The 20879-nt window shown below is 38.8% G+C and overlaps 1 protein-coding gene across 1 annotated transcript in view; it reads right to left on the bottom strand.

Annotated features, from left to right (window-relative positions):
* RNF17 (ring finger protein 17) overlaps positions 1-20485 on the bottom strand; it is a 119111-nt gene extending 98626 nt beyond the window's left edge. The window contains exons 1-7 of the mRNA XM_045294007.1: positions 20353-20485; positions 18131-18225; positions 12862-12953; positions 7849-7960; positions 6718-6798; positions 5505-5605; positions 1018-1189 (exon numbers count right to left, since the gene is read on the bottom strand). Of these exons, the coding sequence (XP_045149942.1) occupies positions 1018-1189; positions 5505-5605; positions 6718-6798; positions 7849-7960; positions 12862-12953; positions 18131-18225; positions 20353-20485 (786 nt within the window). The remainder of the gene's footprint in view (positions 1-1017; positions 1190-5504; positions 5606-6717; positions 6799-7848; positions 7961-12861; positions 12954-18130; positions 18226-20352) is intronic.
* Between the last annotated feature and the right edge of the window lie 394 nt (positions 20486-20879).

Genomic DNA, 20879 nt, shown 5'->3' with positions numbered 1-20879 from the left:
AACCAACTCTAGCCCCTAGAGGAGTGGTTCTCAACCTTCCTAATGCCATGACCCTTCAATACAGTTCCTCATGTTGTGGTGACCCCCCAACCATAAAATTATTTTCATTGCTACTTCATAACTGTAATTTTGCTACTGTTGTGAATTGGACAACCCCTGTGAATGGGTTGTCCAACCCTCAAAGGAGCTGCAACCCACAGGTTTGAGAACCGCTGCCCTAGAGGGTTGATATGAGTTGAAGCTAACTTGAGGGCAGTGAGTTTATCCTCTATATAAGGAGCCCTGGTGATGCTGCTGGTTAAGTAAGGTTCAAACCCACCAGGCACTCTGAGGGAGAAAGCTGAGGCTGTCTGTCTATATAGACTCAGAAACTCTATAAAAGGTCAGCTTGGACCTTTTATAGAATGAACCCAATGACAATGGATTTTGTTTTGATCCTCTAGGTATGAAATTAGATGATAAGAGAGAGCTAAAGTACGTTCTCTTTAGACCTGCAGTTTGGGGGTTGGATGGGAGGGAATAGAGGGAGAAGAATAAAGCATGAGTGACTTAATTTTTTAAGTCAATGGTTAAAAGTCTTATCTAAAATGATTATGAGAAAACATAGCATCTCATTTAGTTTACTATTCTTACTTGTCTCAGTTTTCATTCATATGTCCTAGGAGCATCAGAAGGAGAAGAGGAGGCTTTCTTCTCCTATCAAGAGTTACAATCTCAGAAACTCAGAGAGACAGTACTACTCTGTCCTACAGGGTTGCTGTGAGTTGGAATCGGTCCAATGGCAGAGTGAGTAGCATCAACTTTCAACTCAATGTCTTCCTACCTATCCTCAAAGTCCTGCATTGTAAAGGCTTTACCACACCATTTCTTAAAGTAGTAAATAATAAAAGGCTAAACAAAGTTAACATCTGTCTTGAAATGCAAACACCTAGGAATTCTACACTAATGCTAAAAGCAAGGTAATCCAAAGAATAAATTCTTCTGGGTTAAGTCTTAAATACCATGAAAATGCTGTACCTGACTCAGATCACAATATGTCCTTAGAGAAGGTGCAGATTTCAATTCTCTGGCTATCTTCATGGCTGCATCCAAATAATTTTTTTTTTCTTCAACGTAATCTTTAGTCATTACTACATATGAGAAGTAATCATCTGTATTTCTCACAACTTCTTCGCACAGACTCTTTTTCCTTTAAGACACCAAAATTAATTTTCAGTATTTAATAAAGTTTTATCCAAGTGAATTTATACTTCTGAACAGTATCGAAGATGGTAATGCCAGTAGCTGATGTACTTAAATAACATGTAACATGGTTAAATGAAGCATCAAGTTGAACTAAAATTTATTATAGTTCAAAATCTAAGCATGTCTATGTGGGGAAAAAAAGTAAACTTCATAAAAGGATAGTTACCATAGCCTAAATATAGCTGTCACAGAATTACAGAGGTAAAAGAGGCCCTATGTCATTCCACTTAACAATAAGAAAAATAACTGGTTACCTATCTTGGAGTTACTCATGTCCTTAGAAAGACATCTGTATAACTAACAAGGATCTACCTGTATGTTTTTAAATTCCCACTACACATACATATTACATAACCAAAATTTCAAAGCAGATATCAACAATAGAACTTATATACTAATTAACTACAAACTTTCAATGTAATCATTTCGGAAGGCTAAATAATGTTATCTCATTACTTGTACCTAATTACTCAAAACCTCTTCTGTACTATGGTGTTTTGAATTATGAAAAAAACATGTGCCTAATTACAAAGGTGGTACCTAACTCATTCACTCATTTCATTCATCAAACTAAGTTGTGCATAACTTTTCATTATATCCCTAAAATAAATCCATTGACTGAAAAAAAATTTTTCCAATATAAAGAATTTAAAAAAATCAGACATGGGCTTTACAGGTTAAGAAGGATGCCTAAACCTTTTAGTAGCTGTTATTTATGATGTCTCACAGACCATTTTCTTTAGGGGGAAAATGGTCATTTCAATAAGTTCTTCTATAGGTCCTAAAAAAACTCATATATATGATCTCTTAAATGTCACATTTAAAGAATAAAGGGGACATATGGCCACCAAAGACGAATAAAGTATACAAATTCTTGCATACTAAATTGAGTCTATGGTTTCAAGCATCCTAATGAGATTGTGTTTCAATGATCTAAGAGTTAATGGACAGGTATAATGACTAAGTATGCTTCAGAAGACAGCACTGAAGCTACAGGTCAGGGAGAGGGACACGTTTAAGCAGAGCATACAGGAGCAAATGGAGAGAAAGAGAGAGTGGAACACATTCTGGTCCACCAAGCTCTGAGGATGATATTTGCATTCAGAGCAGCCAAAGCACAGTTAAGGACCATAGGGCTGGCCCCACTACGACACGACATCCCTCATTGACCCATAGCTCTACGGAGGACAACACTGGAGACACAGTGTGGGAATTGTGCCTGATCTGACCGTACCACACTGAGGCAAAACACTAAGGGTGTGCAACAGAACAGCAAGGGGAACTGAGGAACGAAGTCCCCAGGGAATACCAAAAACAGACTTTAGGGCCAGGGCTTGGCACCTCATCAGACTCAACCTGCAAACACTCATAAAGGTCAACAAACAGAACTTGAACTATTACAGACTTTTCATTTTTCTGTCGTTGGTTTTTTGCTGTTTTGTTTTCTTTTGTTTGCTTTGTTTGGCTCTGCCTTTTTTTGTGTGCATATTATTATCTCTGCAGGTCTATCTAGATAAGATAGGCAGGATAAACAATCTTGAAGAGAAAACAATGGACCAACGGTTATGGGGGGACATGGGAGAGAGGGAGATGGGGAAAAGGAAGTGGGTGTTAACAAACTCAGGGACAAGGGACCAACAAGTGTTCTAAAATCGATGTCTAGGAGGGTGCAGGAGGCCTGGTAGGGTTTGATCAGGGCAATGTAACCAAGAGGAATGAATGAAACCCAAATGAAGGCTGAACATGATAGTGGGACAAGAGGAAAGTAAAAGGAAATAGAAGGAACTAGGAGGCAAAGGGCATTTATAGAGGTCTAAATACAGGCATGTACATATGTAAATATAATGATGATGGGGAAATATATTCATGTGCATATACTTATAGGTTTAGTATTAAGGTAGCAGATGGACATTGGACCTCTACTCAAGTATTTCCTCAATGCAAGAACACTTTGTTCTATTAAATTGGCATTCCATGATGCTCACCCTCCTGACACAATCACTGAAGACCAATGGGTGCATTAACAAATGTGGTGAAGAAAGCTGATGGTGCCCGGCTATCAAGACATAGCATCTGGGATCGTAAAGGCTTGAAGATAAACAAGCGGCCACCGAGCTGAGAAGCAACAAAGCCCACATGGAAGAAGCACACCAGCCTGTGTGATCACGAGGTGTCAAAGGGATCAGGTCAAGCATCAAAGAACAAAAAATCATTATCATTGTGAATGAGGGGGAGTGCGGAGTGGAGACCCAAAGCCCAACTGTAGGCAACTGGACATCCCCTTACAGAAGGGTCACAGGGAGGAGATGAGCCAGTCGGAGTGCAGGATAGCAACTATGAAACATACACCTTTTCTCTAGTTCTTTAATGCTTCCTCCCCACCACTATCATGATCCCAATTCTACCTTACAAATCTGGCTATACTAGAGGATATACACTGGTACAGATCAGAGGTGGAAACACAGGGAATACAGGACAGATGAACCCCTCAGTACCAATAATGAGAGTAGAAATACCAGGAGGGTAAGATGAAGTGGGGGAGATAAGGGGAACTTATCACAATGAACTACATATCACCTCCTTCCTAGGGGACGGACAACAGAAAAGTGGGTGAAGGGAGACATCGGACAGTGTAAGACATGACAAAATAATAATAATTTATAAATTATCAAGTGTTCATGAAGGAGGGAGGGTGGGTGAGGGATGGGAAAAATTAGGAGCTGATACTAAGGACTCAAGTAGAAAGAAAATGTTTTGAGAATGATGGCAACAAATGTACAAATATGCTTGACACAATAGATGTATGTATGGATTGTGGTAAGAGCTGTACGAGCCCCCAATAAAATGATTTAAAAAACTACTGGGTATACTCTTTGAGGTATACCACATCTTTCAGGAGCCCGTTTCTTGAAATGTAAAATGGAGAGAAGAACACATACTTTGTCCCCAATGTGACTAATGAATTCAAGATCCTAAGTATGAAAGAGCTTTTAAAAACATTATGCATACAAAACTACTAAGTAATATATGTTAAGTGAAAACTATAAAAGAATTATTTTACTCTGATGCAAATGAACATATGAGAGAATGAAGTAGAAAGAAAAATGATGCTTGCCATTTCTTAAGTATGTAAATTTCCACAACAGGTATTTAGATTTTGAAAATATTTGTGTTTTGGATCTTTTTAAAATCATTTTATTGGGGGCTCGTACAACTCTTATAACAATCCATACACACATCCATTGTGTCAAGCACATTTGTTGCCATCATTTTCAAAACATTTGCATTCTACTTGAGACCTTGGTATCAGCTCATTTCCCCCCCAACTTCTCTCCCTCCCTCTTTCCCTCATGAATCCTTCATAATTTATAAATTATTCCATGTCTTGTACTGTCTAATGTCTCCTTTTACCCCTTTATCTGTTGTCCATCCCCCTTGGAGGGGGTTATAGGTAGGTGATTGTGATTGGTTTCCTCTTTCTCTCCCTACCTTCCCCTTCCCCTCCTGGTATGACTACTCTCAATTTTGGTCCCACAGAGCTTATCTGTCCTTTTCCCCTGTGTTTCCAGTTCTTATCTGTACCCATGTACATGCTCTGGTCTAACCAGATTTGTAAGGTAGAATTAGGGTCATGATAGTGGGGGTGAGGAACATTAAAGAACCAGAGGAAAAGTGTATGTTTCATCAGTGCTACACTGCACCCTGACTGGCCCATCTTCTCCCCGCGACCCTTCGAAAGGGGATGTCCAATTGCCTACAGATTGGCTTTGGGCCTCCACTCCGCACTCCCCCACCCCCCCATTCACATTGACAATTTTTTGTTCTGGGTCTTGTATCTGCCCGATACCTGATCCCCTTGACACCTGATGATCGCACAGGCTGGTGTACTTCTTCCTTGTGGTCTTTGTTGTTTCCTAGCTAGATGGCCGCTTGTTTATCTTCAAGCCTTTAAGACCCCAAGCACTGTATCTTTTGATAGACAGACACCACATTTGCTTATGCACCCATTTGTCTTCACTGATAGTGTTGGAAAGGTGGTGCTCACTGGCTTTAGTAAGAAGTTTAACAGTTGGCATTGGGCCCAGAAGGTAAATAGCCAAAATTTGTCCAACGTAGTAATTTTTTCTTCATTTTCAAATTTAAAAATCACTCCTTCCAAATCTGTTCAAAAATCACTCACTAACTTCAACCTAATCAAAGATATAATAAGATAACTGTTAAATTTTTCAGTTGTACCGAGTATATTTTCAAATTATTACCTGGAATGAAGCGAAGCAAAAAGTTGATCAAATTGTTTCTCAAGAATCTCTATAAGACTGTCTGTCTCCTCTTTTGCTTGATTATGCATATGCTTAAGCATCTGGAAAAAAAACCCATTAATATGTAGACCTCATTTTGTATTTGTATTTTGTTCAAGTTTTACTGTTCAATATAATTCTGGAAATAAAAAGGTACTTCATATACTTTTCAAAATAACAACATAAGCAGAGAATAGAGGATAATCAATGGAGTAATTACAATAGATGTCTATAGCTACTGACATATTTATGCTCTTAGAGAATATTGAGGATTAAGCCAGGGCTGTCTAATAAAAATATCTGGGATAAAAGAAATGCCCTGAGTATAATCATAGCCCTTAGCTACTATGTACTTGGAATACTGTGTGACTGTGGATAGAATTTGTTAAGTGTTTTGATTTTTATGCACATAAATGTCAAGCCACATGTATTGGACAATCCAGGCGGGTTCTGTTAGCCTCGACAACAGGCCCTCAATCCAGAGATTTGTGTTTCTCTCTGCCGTGCTTTCTAGACTATGCTGCCACGTCTTTTCTTTTTACTGATTCCCAGCACAGGTGATGTTCTTTTTGGCCCTCTTTCCTCAATACTTATTTTTTTTCTTTTGTTACTCTTCTAGTTGGTTACTTTGCTCAGATTTCTTATTCCTCAAGAAATCTGACTTTCTACAGTCCATTACAGCCAAGGTCTGTCCTTCACAGCAAAAAGGAGTTATAGTATACTTGTCATTGTTGGATACTTAGAAATTTCTTCATTGTCATCAAATAAGACTCTTATGGGGCAACTGGGTAGAGAGAAAAGAGAGTAAGACTCTCCAAGTAAACATATATAGCTAAATAATGAGCTAATTTTGAAATGATCTACAGTACTTCTGAAACCTCATGGCAACTACTAGAAATCATGACTCCTTAATACATGTAATTGAAATTTCATTAGGTTGCCAGCACAGCAATGCTGCAAGATCAATCCTGGCAGGCCACAGGAAACGTTTTGATTCTTTTGCATGCTCTCTATCATGTAATTATCATGCTACATTTTAATAACTCAAGTGTTAAGCTCTAACCTCAATGATAACCCCAAAATGCATATTTAAAAAATGTGTTATTTCATGTAAACAAACAAACAAACAAACCACGTAACACATTGATAGAATTTGATCACTCAAAATGCTTACTTTTACAGCAGTACTTAATTGTTCAAAATTATAACCTGCTACCGTCAATGCATCATCAATTTCTTCCGTAGTCTTAGACTCCTAGAGAGGGATGGAATCACACACAAACATAAAAGTAGACGTTGGGATACACAGTATATACATATGTGAAACTGTCAAGCTACCTTTAAAAATATTTTTTTATAAAAGCAACAGAGCCCCAACACAAAAATCTGAACACAAGCAAGAACAAAAATAACACTTTTAATCCTGTTTGCCCAGAGATAGAGCCATTTAACATTTTAGAGCTTTGGTGATAGCATCCTAGATAACTTTATAAAGATCTCTTTTTAAAAATGAGAAAAAACTCATTGTTTTCAACTTAAAACTATCTTAATTTACCATGGCAATAAATATAATTTGACAAATTAAAACAGATATTAATAAAAAGATGCTAATTCGGTTATGTTAAAATGTTAACTTGAAACAAAAGATATGAAGTTAATTAAGCATTCTATAACCCCAACGTCCACCGCCCCCCCTCCAGCCCACTAGGGACCAACCTTAAAGACTTAAAACTTCATTCATCTACATTTTGGAGTCTGTTTCAAACCCCAACTGAAAACAGTACATTAATTAAAGATAACAGAACTGGTCACAGTAAAACTCAACCCTTCAAGAACAAAAACAACAAATGCAGTTAGTGCTTTTGGTCTCCAACTAAAATCATTGGAAAACCACACTTATTACTTAGAATCATGTACTTCCTATGTTTTTCTATGAAATCTGGAATTACTAACGAGGTTCAAAGGGGAGAAATTACATACAGGGCTATTGGCTTGTCCAAACCCTACGAAGCAACTGTCCTCTACACTCATGGGGTCACCATGAAGTGGAATCAACTCAACAGTATCTAACTAACTAACAACAGCATATATCAAGAATCTCCTGACAAAGGGTTGGTAATAGTTGGAATGAAGAGAAAATTGTTCAAATACAGAACCAAATGAAATCCAAGTAACAAAAATGAATTTATCAATGTTAGCTTTAAACGTACCAGAGAATCAGTAAGAGAAACATAACAGAGGGCAAAAGTTAAGCTATCAGAAACAAAGTCAAAATGTTTAGCTTCGTGAACAATATTTTCCATACCGCCATGACAGATGATGAGCTCAAAACAGTCCTGTGTGTGGAGGCTGAATTTTCTAAACCAATAGTTGGCTGACTGACAGTCTTTTTAAAATCCTGAGAACAATTTTTTGTCCTGAAAAATGCCGAGTACATCATTTTAAATACTGACAATCTTTTTTAACATTAATATTTTAACATTCTATTGTGACTTTTACTGTTAAAAAATAGTCATGTGTAATGGGTTTTCAATATTAACCATACATGGAGAGCGATTTCATGAATGAACTTTTCAGAGTACACTTTTCATATAAAACATAACTTTAACCAAAAATTCAACTTTTTAGCAAAGTCCTAAAAATATTAGCTTCAAATATAAATACTGTTTTAATTTTTAAATCACTCAGTCTTGTTTGATATCCTTTGGTAGAGATGTTGCTAATCATTAAAACATCTTAAGCTTATCAATGAAAATAATTTACATACTTTTAAGCTCATTACTAAATATCATAAGGTCATCAATTAAAATAATGAAATATACATACAAACAGAACTAGAAAAGTATATGCATAAAATGCGTAAGTACGGATCATTAAAAAATAATGAACTTAACTAGGCAAACATTAATTGCAAAGAAAATATTAGTTGCATTTCTCTTGCCTACAAAAGGCCCAAATTTTTTGCCCATCTTATCTTTATATCTTCACACTGGCTACACTAACTGCTATCAAGTCAATTATGACTCTTAGCAACATTAAAGGACAGAGGATTGCTATCTAGGGTTTCCAAGATTTTAAATCTTTAAGGGAATAGCTTCACAGTCCTCACTCGGTGCAGCTAGTGGGTTTGAACTATCAACTCTGTAGTTAGCAACCCAATAATTAAACCACTGTGCTACCAAGGTTCCTTCATATTGCCTCACACACATTAAATATTTCCCAACCCATCACACTCCAGTCGATCCCAACTCATAGTGGCCCTGTAAGACACAGCCGAACTGCTCCATAGGATTTCCAAGACTGTAAATGTTTACAGAAGCAAACTCCCTCACCTTACACCCCTGATGGGCAGGTGAATTTGAATTGTTAACTTTCTGGTTAACTCAGTGTACCACCTAGGCAGGCCCCTTAGGTCAGGGGTCCTCAAACTTTTTAAACAGGCGTCCAGTTCACTGTCCCTCAGACCCGTTGGCGGGCTGGACTACAGTTTTAAAAAAACTACGAGCAAATTCCTATGTACACACTGCACACACCTTATTTTGAAGTAAAAAACAACAGGGGGAAAAACGCCCAACGGGCCAGATAATGTCCTCGGCGGGTCGCATGTGGGGCGAGGACCATAGTTTGAGGACCCCTGCCTTAGGTAAACAGTATTTGCTAAATAAGTATATTATGCTTGATAGAAGAAACTGTGATGTCTGAATGTCACTTTTATAAAGAGAAGTATTAGATCAAGTATTTCTTTATACTAGGGATCGGAAATGTCCAGCCCACAGGCTGTTTAATGCCCACGAAATCACCAACACCAGCTAACATCACACACCTCACCAAAGACCATCAGTTCCAGCCATCACATTAGGGGTGAATTAATTAAATGTTTGATCAATTAGACATAATTATTTCATGTCTTAAGACTGTCCGTTGTCTCTCTTCACTCACATTTCTTGTTATTCATTTCCCTTGGGGGGGCTATATATACACAACCTTGTGATAGGTCCCCCCCATCCCCCTACCCTCATGATATCACTACTCCCACTACTGTTCTTGAGGGTTTTATCTGTCCTGGATTCCAAGTGTCAGAGCTCTTACCTGTACCAATGTGTGTATTCTGGTCTAGCTGGATCTGTAAGGTAGAACTGGGTCATGGTATTGGGGGGAGAGGGGAGAGGAAATATTCAGGAACTAGAAGAATAATGTGTGTTTTGTCAGTGCTATACTGCACTCTGGTTGAAATCATCCCTTCCTTGTAACAATTGGATGTCCAATTGCCCACAGATGGGCTTTGGGTCTCCACTCCAACTCCCCTCTTTTGCATCATACACAACTGTTTTAAAATCAAATGTCACTTAGAGAGTTTCTCCAGTAAGTATATTTGACATGCAGAATTTAATTGGAACAAATTTCTGTTCTTTCTTGTTCAGAGATTCACCTACTACTGGAAGTGAAATTCTACTTTGCAACTCTATTAGATATTGGACATAGAGACAAGAGTACAATCTGATATAATCTGCTCTGTGTTTTAAAAAAGTCAAGAAAATTTCATGCAGCTCTCTAGTAGTTTCTGGGGAAAAGAGTGAAATAAATATAGGGACCTTCCTTATCAAAACTAAAAACTTGCTCAAGAGACTTTATAAGCAAAGGGAAAAGGTGACCTATTAATTTGGGGACCCATACTTGAGATAGATGTTTAATATCCAGACTATATAAAGAACTACAACTTAAAAGAGAAATCATCTAATCAAAACATGGGCAAAAGGACTTGGACATTTCATCAAAGAAATACAAATGGCCAGTAAGTACATGAAAAGGTACTTGGACATCATTAGTCATTTGTAAAATGCAAATTAAAACATTTGCAATAAGATGTTAATTTGGAACAAATTTCACTCCCAGTCCTAGTGTCTCACTGGATTAAGGGTTGGGCTGCTATCCAAAAAGGTTGGTGGTCGAATCCACCAGGTGCTTCCATAGGACAGAGGTGAGGCTGTCGTGTTCTGTAAAAGCCTTCGATGGAGGAGTCGTTCTATAGTGCAGTTCTACTTTATCGTACAGGGTTGATAAGAGTTGGAAACTACTTAACAACAGTGGAGTTGCTTTAGTTAAGATGGCTAAGATATAAAAAAGGAAAATAACTGGTGTTGGTGAAAATGTGGACAGAGGAACCCTTAATCATTTCGGGTAGAATTGTAAAATGGCAGAGCCACTGTGAAAAACTGACTCAAAACAGGCTCAAAAAGTTAAATAAAGCATTATTATATAAGTCAGCAATTTTAAGTACATACCTAAAAGAAGCAGATGCACAAGGCAGATGTGCACCAATGTTCCTGGTAGCATTATTCACTACAGCTAAAAGATGGAAACAGCCTAAGTGCCCACCCACAGATGAATGGATAAACAAAATATACCTAACAGTCGTGTGTGTACACACACACACCATAGAATATTACTCAGCCATAAAGAGAAACACACAGCCAGAACGCTCCTTAAAAGCCAGAATCACAAGACTTCAACTCAAATACTTGGGAAATGTTATCAAGAGGACAAGTCCCACCAGGAGAAATACATTATACAGGTAAAGTAAGGATCACAGAAAAAGATGGACTCAAACACAGGAACAATTGGAAGGATGGTACACCACCAGGCAGTGCTTCCTTCTGTTGTACAAGAGTCTTGTAGTTGGGAAACAGCTAGAAGGCACCTAATGAAAATATGTCAGATTCACAGTGGAATAAAACACCCCCAAACACAGGTAGCTTGACTCTAGCTGAGGTTTGTTTTAAAATAATAACAAGAGAAAACCTCTTTATTACTCATTTAAAAAGAACAATGATAAATACATGTGCAAAGTCTTAAGGAAGAACTGGGAGAAATAAAACCACTTTAAAGTGATTACTTTTCCTATTATAATATTGCCAAGACAACTCTTACCAATATCCTCCACTGAGAAAAATAGTTCTTAAAAATTTCCTCCAAAGCTACCTCTCTTCCAACACTATTAATTTTTGCTAATTATGTCACCTCAGCTTTGCTTATCTTGGTGTGATAATCTTTGTATTCCTTTTTGCATTTTAAATAAAGACAAACTTGCTGGAGCTAGGGGCTCAGAACTACGACCTTGGGGACACAAGGCCAACTGACATAATACAGTTCACGAAGACAATGTTCTCAATCTTACTTCCAGGGAGTAGTGACTGGATTCTAAAAGCTTGTGACCAACCATCTAAGGTGCAACTATTGGTCTCTCCCTGCCTGGAGGAGGGGAGAGTGAAGAAAATGGACTCCTGTGAGTATCAGTTTACATGCAGTCCAGAAGAACTGGATGGTGCCAAGCTACTGTTACCAATTGCTTTAGTAGGTTTTTATGAAGTTCTGAATAGAGTGGGAGAGATATTTTAAACAAATCCCAAATTCATAAAAAAATATATAAAAAGACCAGGCTTACTGGTCTGAAAGAGACTGGTAGTATTCCTGAGACTATGTCCCTGGTCATCCTTTAGGTCTGTAAATGAACTTACTCTCAGGGCTCAATTTTCAGTCAAGCAGTAAAAAAGTTTATAGGGGAAACAATAACACTTGTGAAGTAGGAACACCTTAGAATAAGGCATTTGGGATCAAAAGGGCAGCACTTACTCAAGGACAAAGTTCAGAAGAGTTAGGAAAGGAGGAATAGAAATAGGAAAACGAGGAGGAAGTGGGATAAGGGATGTTGCCTTGTGTGGTTGCAATCAAAGCTATGACACAAAATGTGCACAGATTGCTGGGTGGAAGATGGATTTGCTCTGTAAACCCTCAGGTAATTCACAAGAAAAAGTTCTTTAAAAATAGCTAGATAAATGCAAACGAAATCTGCTTCTTAAGGAGTTGGGAATCTGTGTTACCTTGACAACTAAGACAAATTATTGAACTTAAAGAGCACTCTGTAGATAAGATCTCAGGACACAGGGAATCTAGGAACAGGAATGGGAATAGTGGGGGAAGGGAGCCAGCAGCTAGTGTAAGATATGAAAATAATAACATAATTTATCAAGAGGTCACTAGGGTGGGAGAGGGGAGGGAGGGGAAAACAGGAGCTGATACCAAGGAAATATAAATGTTTAGAAAATGATGACGGCAACATATGTAAAAATATGCTTGATACAACTGATGTATGTATTGTTTAAGAGCTGTAAGAGCCCCAATAAAAATGATCTCTTAATTAAAAAAAGATCGATCACTTTGTAAGAAAATGGGTTACAATCACATATCTAAGAGTGAGATTTTTATCAGTAAAATTATTCTTTCTTCGAAATACTAAAATTTAAGTGTACACAAGACATACATTTCAGGCTGCAGTTTTTCCATAAGAGAATCTTCTTTAATACATTCATCTATTGGGTTGTCTTCCTGTCTTGTACTTATAGTTGTAGCAACCTTTGAACAAAATACGATTTTTAAGAACCTAGAAAGTCATTCAGGAAGCTGTTTACTATTCAGAATCCAGTCAACTATGTAGGTGTCCCATGCAGAGACAAAGCTTATAATTTTTTGTCCTTTATCTGTTAGGTGCTGCAGTGAAGTCCTTTTCAACCTGGCACCTCCCGATGACAAAACCTAAAAGATCTTAAAATCCATTCTAAAAACAAGAGAAAAATGTGCTTACACAAGCTTTTCACCTTATTTTAATTTTTGGCAGAAACTGGTAATTTGGCAACTATTAATTAAACAGTATTAAATTAATTACAATACCTCATTCTTTTACACCCTAAATGAAATGTTTACCCATTTAGTATAAAAATTTTATACTATTTAAAAATGTTTAAAATTCTTAAATACTTAGAAACTTAAGAAAAAATAAAAGTTATAGCCAGAAGTCTTAACAAGAGCTGAGAAAACAGAAACTCATGCCAAATTCCTGGAGAGGAAGATGTACTATCCTAAAAGGTCTATTCATCTAATATAAAATGATATAGTAATTGTAAAGTTCATATGGAAAAACAAATTGTGCAAGAATTAGAGAAGTTTCAAAAATACCCAAGTAGAGATTTATCTTGCTTGATAGTAAGATTAAAACTCCTCTAATTTAAACACTATAGGAGTCATGGTGGCATAATGGGACATGCACTGGGTTGCTAACTGCAAGCTTAGCAGTTGAAAGCAGTTGCCCCCAGGAGAATAAATCAGTCTATCAGAGCCTCGAAATATACAAGAAGAGTTTTAAAAACTGAAAAAATTCCACTATCTTTTAATTAAAAATTTTAGGAACCCTTTTTATTAATTAGTGAATGAGTTTTGAGGTGTATACACACACACACACACACACAGAAAGTTATTAAGAATATAAGTGATGTTTAATTAAATGGAGGAAAGATCATTCACTAAATGTTGTAGGTAAGTCACCTCATCATTCTGAAGAATTGAAAATACCATGACTTGGGTCAGAGATGCATCTAACTGCTCAAAGTAACATCATGAAAAACATCCTCGCTTTTTAACACTTTAAAGAGGTCTTGTGCAGCAGATTTACCCAGCGCAATGCACCCTTTGATCTCTTAACTGCTGCTTCCATGAGTACTGATTGTAGATCCAAACAAGACAAAATCCCTTGACAATTTCAATTTCCCCCATTTATCATGGTATTACCTAGTGGTCCAGTTGAGGATTTGGTTTTCTTTACACTGAGTTATAATCCATACTGAAGGCTGCAATCCTTGATCTTCATTAGCAAGTGCTTCAAGTCCTCGTCACTTCCAACTAGCAAAGTTGTCATCTGCATGTCAGGTTGTTAATAAGCCTTCTTCCAATCCTGATGCCGGATTCTTCTGATTATTTACTCAGCATACAGGTTGGATAAGTATGGTGAGAAGATACAATCCTGACACACATCTTTCCTAATTTTAAAACGTGCAGTATTCCCTGTAACTCTTTGCAGGAGCAGAACGCCTCGTGATTTAGTATGTAATCATTAAAGGAACATAGGGAACTTTCATGAGAATGGAACATTGATATAGAACAGGCTACCATATGCTATTGCCTCTTATTTTGCAAAACATTAATATTCAGTAGGGAAGTGGGCTCTTTTGGAATTTTCAGTACGTACCATAGTCTTGGTCATTCGTCTGCTAAAGAAAAGGATTACTCTTGACAAGCCCCAGTAGTTTCTTATAAAGGCTCTCTCTGAAATTTCATGGGGCTATAGCTAACATCCTAATTGTTATACCCCTCACTTTCTTTGGCCTAAGAATTCACAGTTAAGAAGTTAATGCTATTATCAGCAGATCTAATATATTTTTTCTAGAATGTTTATAAAATTATATATAAACATAAAACACAAATAAAACTAATATGAAAGATTTCAGTTAAAAATCATATGTGTCCTTATCTTGTACCGTATGTAACAGAGGTTTCTTTTTTTTCTTTTTCTCTCCACTAGCTTATCATTTAACTTTTATTCTTGGTGAGTTTTTTCTTATTGCTTTTAAGGGAGAAAAATCATTACATTTAAGAAGAGTTTTTAATCTGACTTATGAAATTCTAACTAAGACATCCAGAATAAAAATGAATTTATATTTTCTTCTAATTTAAATCTTTAATTTTCATATAAATAATAATTCTAATACATGGGAGGCTTTAGCAGGTACTAATTATCTGTCAATCAGAGGACTGATCAACAAAATCATTTTCCCACAGTGCAACAGTTTTAGACACAGTATTTTTGAAATAAGCCAGTATTTCTGAAATACTATGATACTATCCTTGAAAAAAACTGTTATCATTTTGTACAAAATTCAGAAGTTATTATTAATTTAACAGAACAAAAGCAATGAAGGGATGTTACAAAAAAAATCCATACAACTTTGTTGAATCAAAAATGGATTTGCTCTGTAACCCTTCACCGAATTCATAATAAAAAAGTTAAAAACAAAAATAAACTATTGTATTAGTCTAGGTACTTTAGAGAAACAAATCCACAGCAACTCATGTATGAGAGTTTTATGTAAAGAAAGTGTGCATCACGAAAACATCCCAACCCAATGCTACCCAAGCCCACAAGTCCAACATTAACCCATTAACCCAACACCAGTCCACAAAGTCCTCCACCTCACAAAACAGAGGCAATGATGCCGACTGCAGGAGGAAAGCTGAGTCAGTGAACGAATAAGCATCTCAGCACTAGCAGGGGTCTCCACACAGCTGCTCCAGCACCCAGGGCTGCATCGGGATAGGTCCATGTGGCTTCTCCTTTGGGATTTCTTGAATGAAGTCAATCTTGCAAGCTTAAGCAGGGAACTGCTAAGGCAGCTGCACCCTGGTGTGACCATCACAAAGCAAGAGACCCAAGAACTAGAAAGGTGAGGCTCACCACCCATTTATCCCTTCGCCTTTCAATTAGCCCCACGTGATTATCGGCCAGGGTGGCACAATTAACTAACAACTATAAACTACGAAAGATACCTATTATCCATAGCCACCCAAACCCAGGAAAAACAATGAAAAGATACCCACTGCCTTGGGCCAGGCCACAGATGACATTTACCCTACTGGAGAAAACCAGTACACATGTGCCAACGTCCCCTGTGCCCTCCACACAATGTGAATCACAGAAAGTGACAGCATGCTGATGTGCCTTGGAATTAGCAGTAAGATGACTGACGGGCATGGATAGTGATGCCCTGAATGATAAAGGGTTTTAAAGATACAGCAGAGGCACCAAGGCATCTAACAGGTGACCAAACAGTATTCAACCCCTGGATTATTTCTGGAGGTGCCACTAGAGAATTTAGGGTGTTGTGCTGTGTCAGTGAAACCCCAGTATGTGGAAATATGTTTAGCTTCATGCAGGGATCCTGGCCAGAGACATCAGAGGGGCCTCTAATCTGTTTACTGTGTGAGCAAGTCACCGGTTCTGTACAGGGATAACACCCCTGGGTATGGTGAAGATAGCCTAAGCCTGAATTACTGAGACTATAGAGAAAGGTAATTAATTGTACTGTCAGAATCCCAGACAAACCTCAGATCACTGAAGTCGCATTGCAAGTGGCCCCTCAAAATAGAACCCTGCACCCAGTGTCACTTCCTAACCCAGAAAGAAACTGTTACTTGGCTTTGTTAAATAAATCTATTCCCGTTAAAGACAGTAAAAGTAAAGTAAAACTACTATGTTGTAAGCACGTTATATATATATATATATTTCTAAGTTATCCAAAATCCTAACTATGATACAACTTTGATGGTTTAAGTCCATTAGATTAGAAATCACTGCTCCCCCCAAAGGCAAAAGGTTGTTAAACTTTTGTCTTCCTGCAAACCACTAACCCATACTTAAATAATCATGAGTAGCTATAACACCTTTCTTAATGGCCTTAACCCTGGTAGAGAACTTTTCAGATGTGATTCTTACCATCCAATGAGTAAGACAAAGCAGGCATTCTTTATATCTTTTAATAAATACTTTTATTGAGGACTCTTACATCTCTTATCAAAATCCATAAATTCCTCCAGTGTGTCAAGCACATTTGCAAATATGCCATCATCATTTTCAAAGCATTCTCTTCCCACTTGAGCCCGATATCCGCTCCCCATTTTTCCCCCTCCCTCCAACTCCACCCTTCCTCACGAACCCTTGATAAGTTATAGATTATTTTTTCCATATGTTACATCATCCTCCGTCGCTCCTCACCCACTTTTCTATTATTCATCCCCCTGGGAGGGGGTTCTAATTGATCCTTGTGATCAGTTCCTCCTTTCTCCATCCCACCCTCCCCTAATCTTGCTGGTATTTCTACTCTCCTTGTTGGCTTTTATATCTTATATATGTAAAAGTTTAGGGTGACAGAACTAATAATGGGATCTTCTGTCTCCACATCAATTATTTGTCACACAGAAACAAGGGAAAGAAACCCCAAACCCAATATAATCCTCGTGCTCTGATCACGCAGATGGAACTTTAAAAATATATAGGTTAATTACTTACAGGTTAATACAATTTTACAAGAACAGGCTATAAAAGTCAAATGACCTTTGTTTTCTGTAGTAAATGCAAAGGGTGCGCTCAGTACTTTGATTTGGAATCCTTAATTTGCATTCACTTTATGGATTGATACTGATTTTAATTCTGGGGCAGGTGTACTATTTTTGGTGCTTCTGATTGTATGCATTAACTTTTGGCCACTGTTCAACTGGCTGCCTTTCTGATACTATGGCCTATCTACAAACCTCAATCTAATGACACATGAAGGTTAGAAGAGTAAGGGAGTTCAAGATTTGCTTGCAGAGTAAGAGAGAGGCAGGGTTAAGAATAAAATGGGGAAGAAAGGAAGCAAAGAATTATTTTTAATTTGCAATTTTCCAAGTGATGTGCCTTGAAAGACTCATACCCTATGATAGATGTTATGACTTTAACATTTTAGTATCCTTGATCACAAGTGTAAAACGGGACAGGAAGTTTTCTCATTAGGCTCCTTCATTTAGATTCAGCAGCAAATGAATAAAAAAAAAACCCCAAACAAATCATGTTTTCAGTTTCCAACTAGATATATGCTTTACTTCTCCAACATTTTTACCTTTAACATTAAACTGCAATGCATGCACGATGAAGAATTGTAATTTACCTCACAATTGGGGCTTACAGTTGTGCTGTATCCTTCGGTTATCAACAAGCACTGTTCACAAAATGTGTGTCCACACTGAAGTTCATGCTGATGACCTGTTGATGAAATTCTGTTGTTAATTAAAATTTCTTGTAGTTTGGTTACAATGAATGTGCTCTACTGACTTGAGGGGAATTGCAAAGGGGATTCTACTATATCAGAAGAAACATCTAATTTACTCAGAAATGGGCGAGTTACTAAAAAAAATTCAGGAGAAGCTATACAGGCCAGGCGGTGAGTGAAAGTCATGATGAAAAACCAGGATGAACTCTTTAGTATATGCCTTTATGTGGTAACCACTATATTTATAATTCATTTGATATTTGTAGATATCATGGCTAAGTAGGCTGAGGATATTATACTCAATATGGAAATGAAAAATATTCAGTGATTTGGCCAAGTGGTATAAGCCAGACTAAGTTGTGCTTCTAAGTCCAATGTTCATTCTACTTGATATTATGCTCAAATTCACCCTTTTAATTATGTGAAGGAGGCAGAGTGGGCCAACATAAAGCATTGGGAAGATCTTATATGAATGTTCCTTGCTTATGCTGATCTATGATATTGGTAAGGCCCTCTATTATAGAAGTCAGATGCTACTATTGTTACACACACACACACACACACACACACACACACACACACACACACGAATAACTCCCAATTTCACAAAGCTAGCATTATTTCACAACCTCGGTAGCACAAATATGTTTTCTGATGGTCTTAAGCGACCTCTGTGAAAGGGTCATTCCACCCCCAAAGGGGTCACGACCCACAGGTTGAGAACTGCTAGCCTAAAGATTTAACCACAAGGTCAATAGTTCAAAATCACTAGCCATTCCTCAGGAGACACATAAAGCTTTCTACTTCTGTAAAAAGTTGAGATCAAAATGACCTGATTTGAAAGGTTCAGACCTTGTTAGTTGACTTCCCACCCCACTACTGATACACATTGGGCCTGGTCTGGTTTTCAACATTTTCTGTGGTTTTAGTTTGCTGCTTTATATTGGGGTTTATCTCAGATATATTTTGTCAGTGGGGTAATAACCCTCTTGAATTTTTGTTACCCATTTTTCAGTATATGAAACCCAGGATTGATGAACCTAGAGACAGCAAGTAAAATAAGGGCTACTGAGTAGGTGGGGTGGGGTGGAGTAAAGGGGAGCCGATGTCACACAGTTCAAGAAGTAAGAGAATGTTTTGAAACTGACTGTGGTAGCAACTGTACAATACTGCTTGATGTGATTAACTATAGAACAATATATCTGTATTAGTTCCCAATAAAATAGGGCTTTTTTGGAGGGGTTAGTCCTGAACACCCTAAGGGGTAGTTCTACTCTGTCCTATATAGGGCCACTATGAGTCGGAATCACAACGTTGGCAAAAGCTTTAACAACCCTAGAAACCCAAAGGGCAATTCCACCTCCTCTAGGGTCCCCAAGAGTTGGCATCAACTTCCAGCAGTCAATTTGCTTCTGGAAGCAGAATATGAAGTTTACACAGTCATCGTTCTTCCCTTGTTGATTTTGGTCTTAGCTATGTAACGTCGATGGTTATCACTTTAAAAAGCTTTCTGTCAGGCAACACCTAAAAGGGAATGGGCGAATATCAAATCCTCTTACTACCCCCAAAATGTATACTACTGCCAAATTGTGTACGACTCATCCCCTTAATGTTAAGGGAAGCTTTAATCCGCCCTCCACCCCCCCTAGCTAAGTGACCTATCTGCCAGGCGCTCACAACCCAGCGACGTGTCGGGCCCCGGATTGGGCTGTTCATCGATCCAGGAGCCTTTCACGTGGTCGGCCGGCTACGCGGGAACACCCGCTACGTCCAGACCCCCGGGGACTGGCGGCATTTCCACCAGGCCTGGCGGAGAGCGCTGGGCGGCGGCGGGCAGCCAACAGCCCGCGAGCTTCCGTTGTAACGGCTGGGCGGGGAGGGCCAGGCGGGCGCGACGCAGTGCGTGCGTGCGTGCGTGCGTGCGTGCGTGCGTCCGTCCGCGGAGGTGCGCTGTCCCTGTCAGGGCGCCTCTCAGAGGGCCCACCGTTCCCGCCACTGGAGAGGCCCGTCCACACTTCACCTCGCTGCCCGTCCGACTCCCGGCGGCTCGGGGTCCGCGTGGGGGCGGGAGGCGAGGCCTATGGGCAGCCCCGGTGGGGTTAATCTTTGGGGTTCCTCACCGGAAAGGCTGGGCACTCTTTTCCCACACTGGGTACACCGTATCTCGGCAGCGCCCCAAGGGTGATTCTTCCTTGCCAGCTGAGGGCAGGAAGAAGGGCCGTGGAGAGCGGCCGAAGCGTCCGCAGCCGCCATCGAGCACTGCGTCTAAACTTGAAGGGAACCACGTGCCCCTCGCGGCGTCTCTCGGTGGCGACCAATCACAGAGGCTGGTGGTTCCGTTTGACCAATCAATGGGCAAGGGCATGAAAGCCCGCCTCCTCAGCCCACCTGGTTCCGGAGTCGGCTCGGAGGTAGCGGAGGGGGAGGGGCTGCGGTTGGTCCTGAAGGGCGGTTTTCTTTCCACATCTAAGCGAACTCAAAGGCTGTTTCCTTTCCAGCTTTTCTCAGAAGCGTTACCACTTTAGGCACACGTAATCAATTCAAGTACAGATCGGTGTGTTCTTTATATTAATGCAATTTCCCTTCTCTCTTATGTATTATGCGATCTGAAGAGAAACCAGAGTCTTCTCGTATGTATTGAAGGACC

This window comes from Echinops telfairi, unplaced genomic scaffold (assembly GCF_000313985.2).
Source record: "Echinops telfairi isolate 266 unplaced genomic scaffold, ASM31398v2 ScPeMD7_2565;HRSCAF=3150, whole genome shotgun sequence".
NCBI lineage: Eukaryota > Metazoa > Chordata > Mammalia > Afrosoricida > Tenrecidae > Echinops > Echinops telfairi.
The sequence above is the reverse complement of the archived record's forward strand: the minus strand, read 5'-3'. Positions and strand labels throughout refer to the sequence as shown.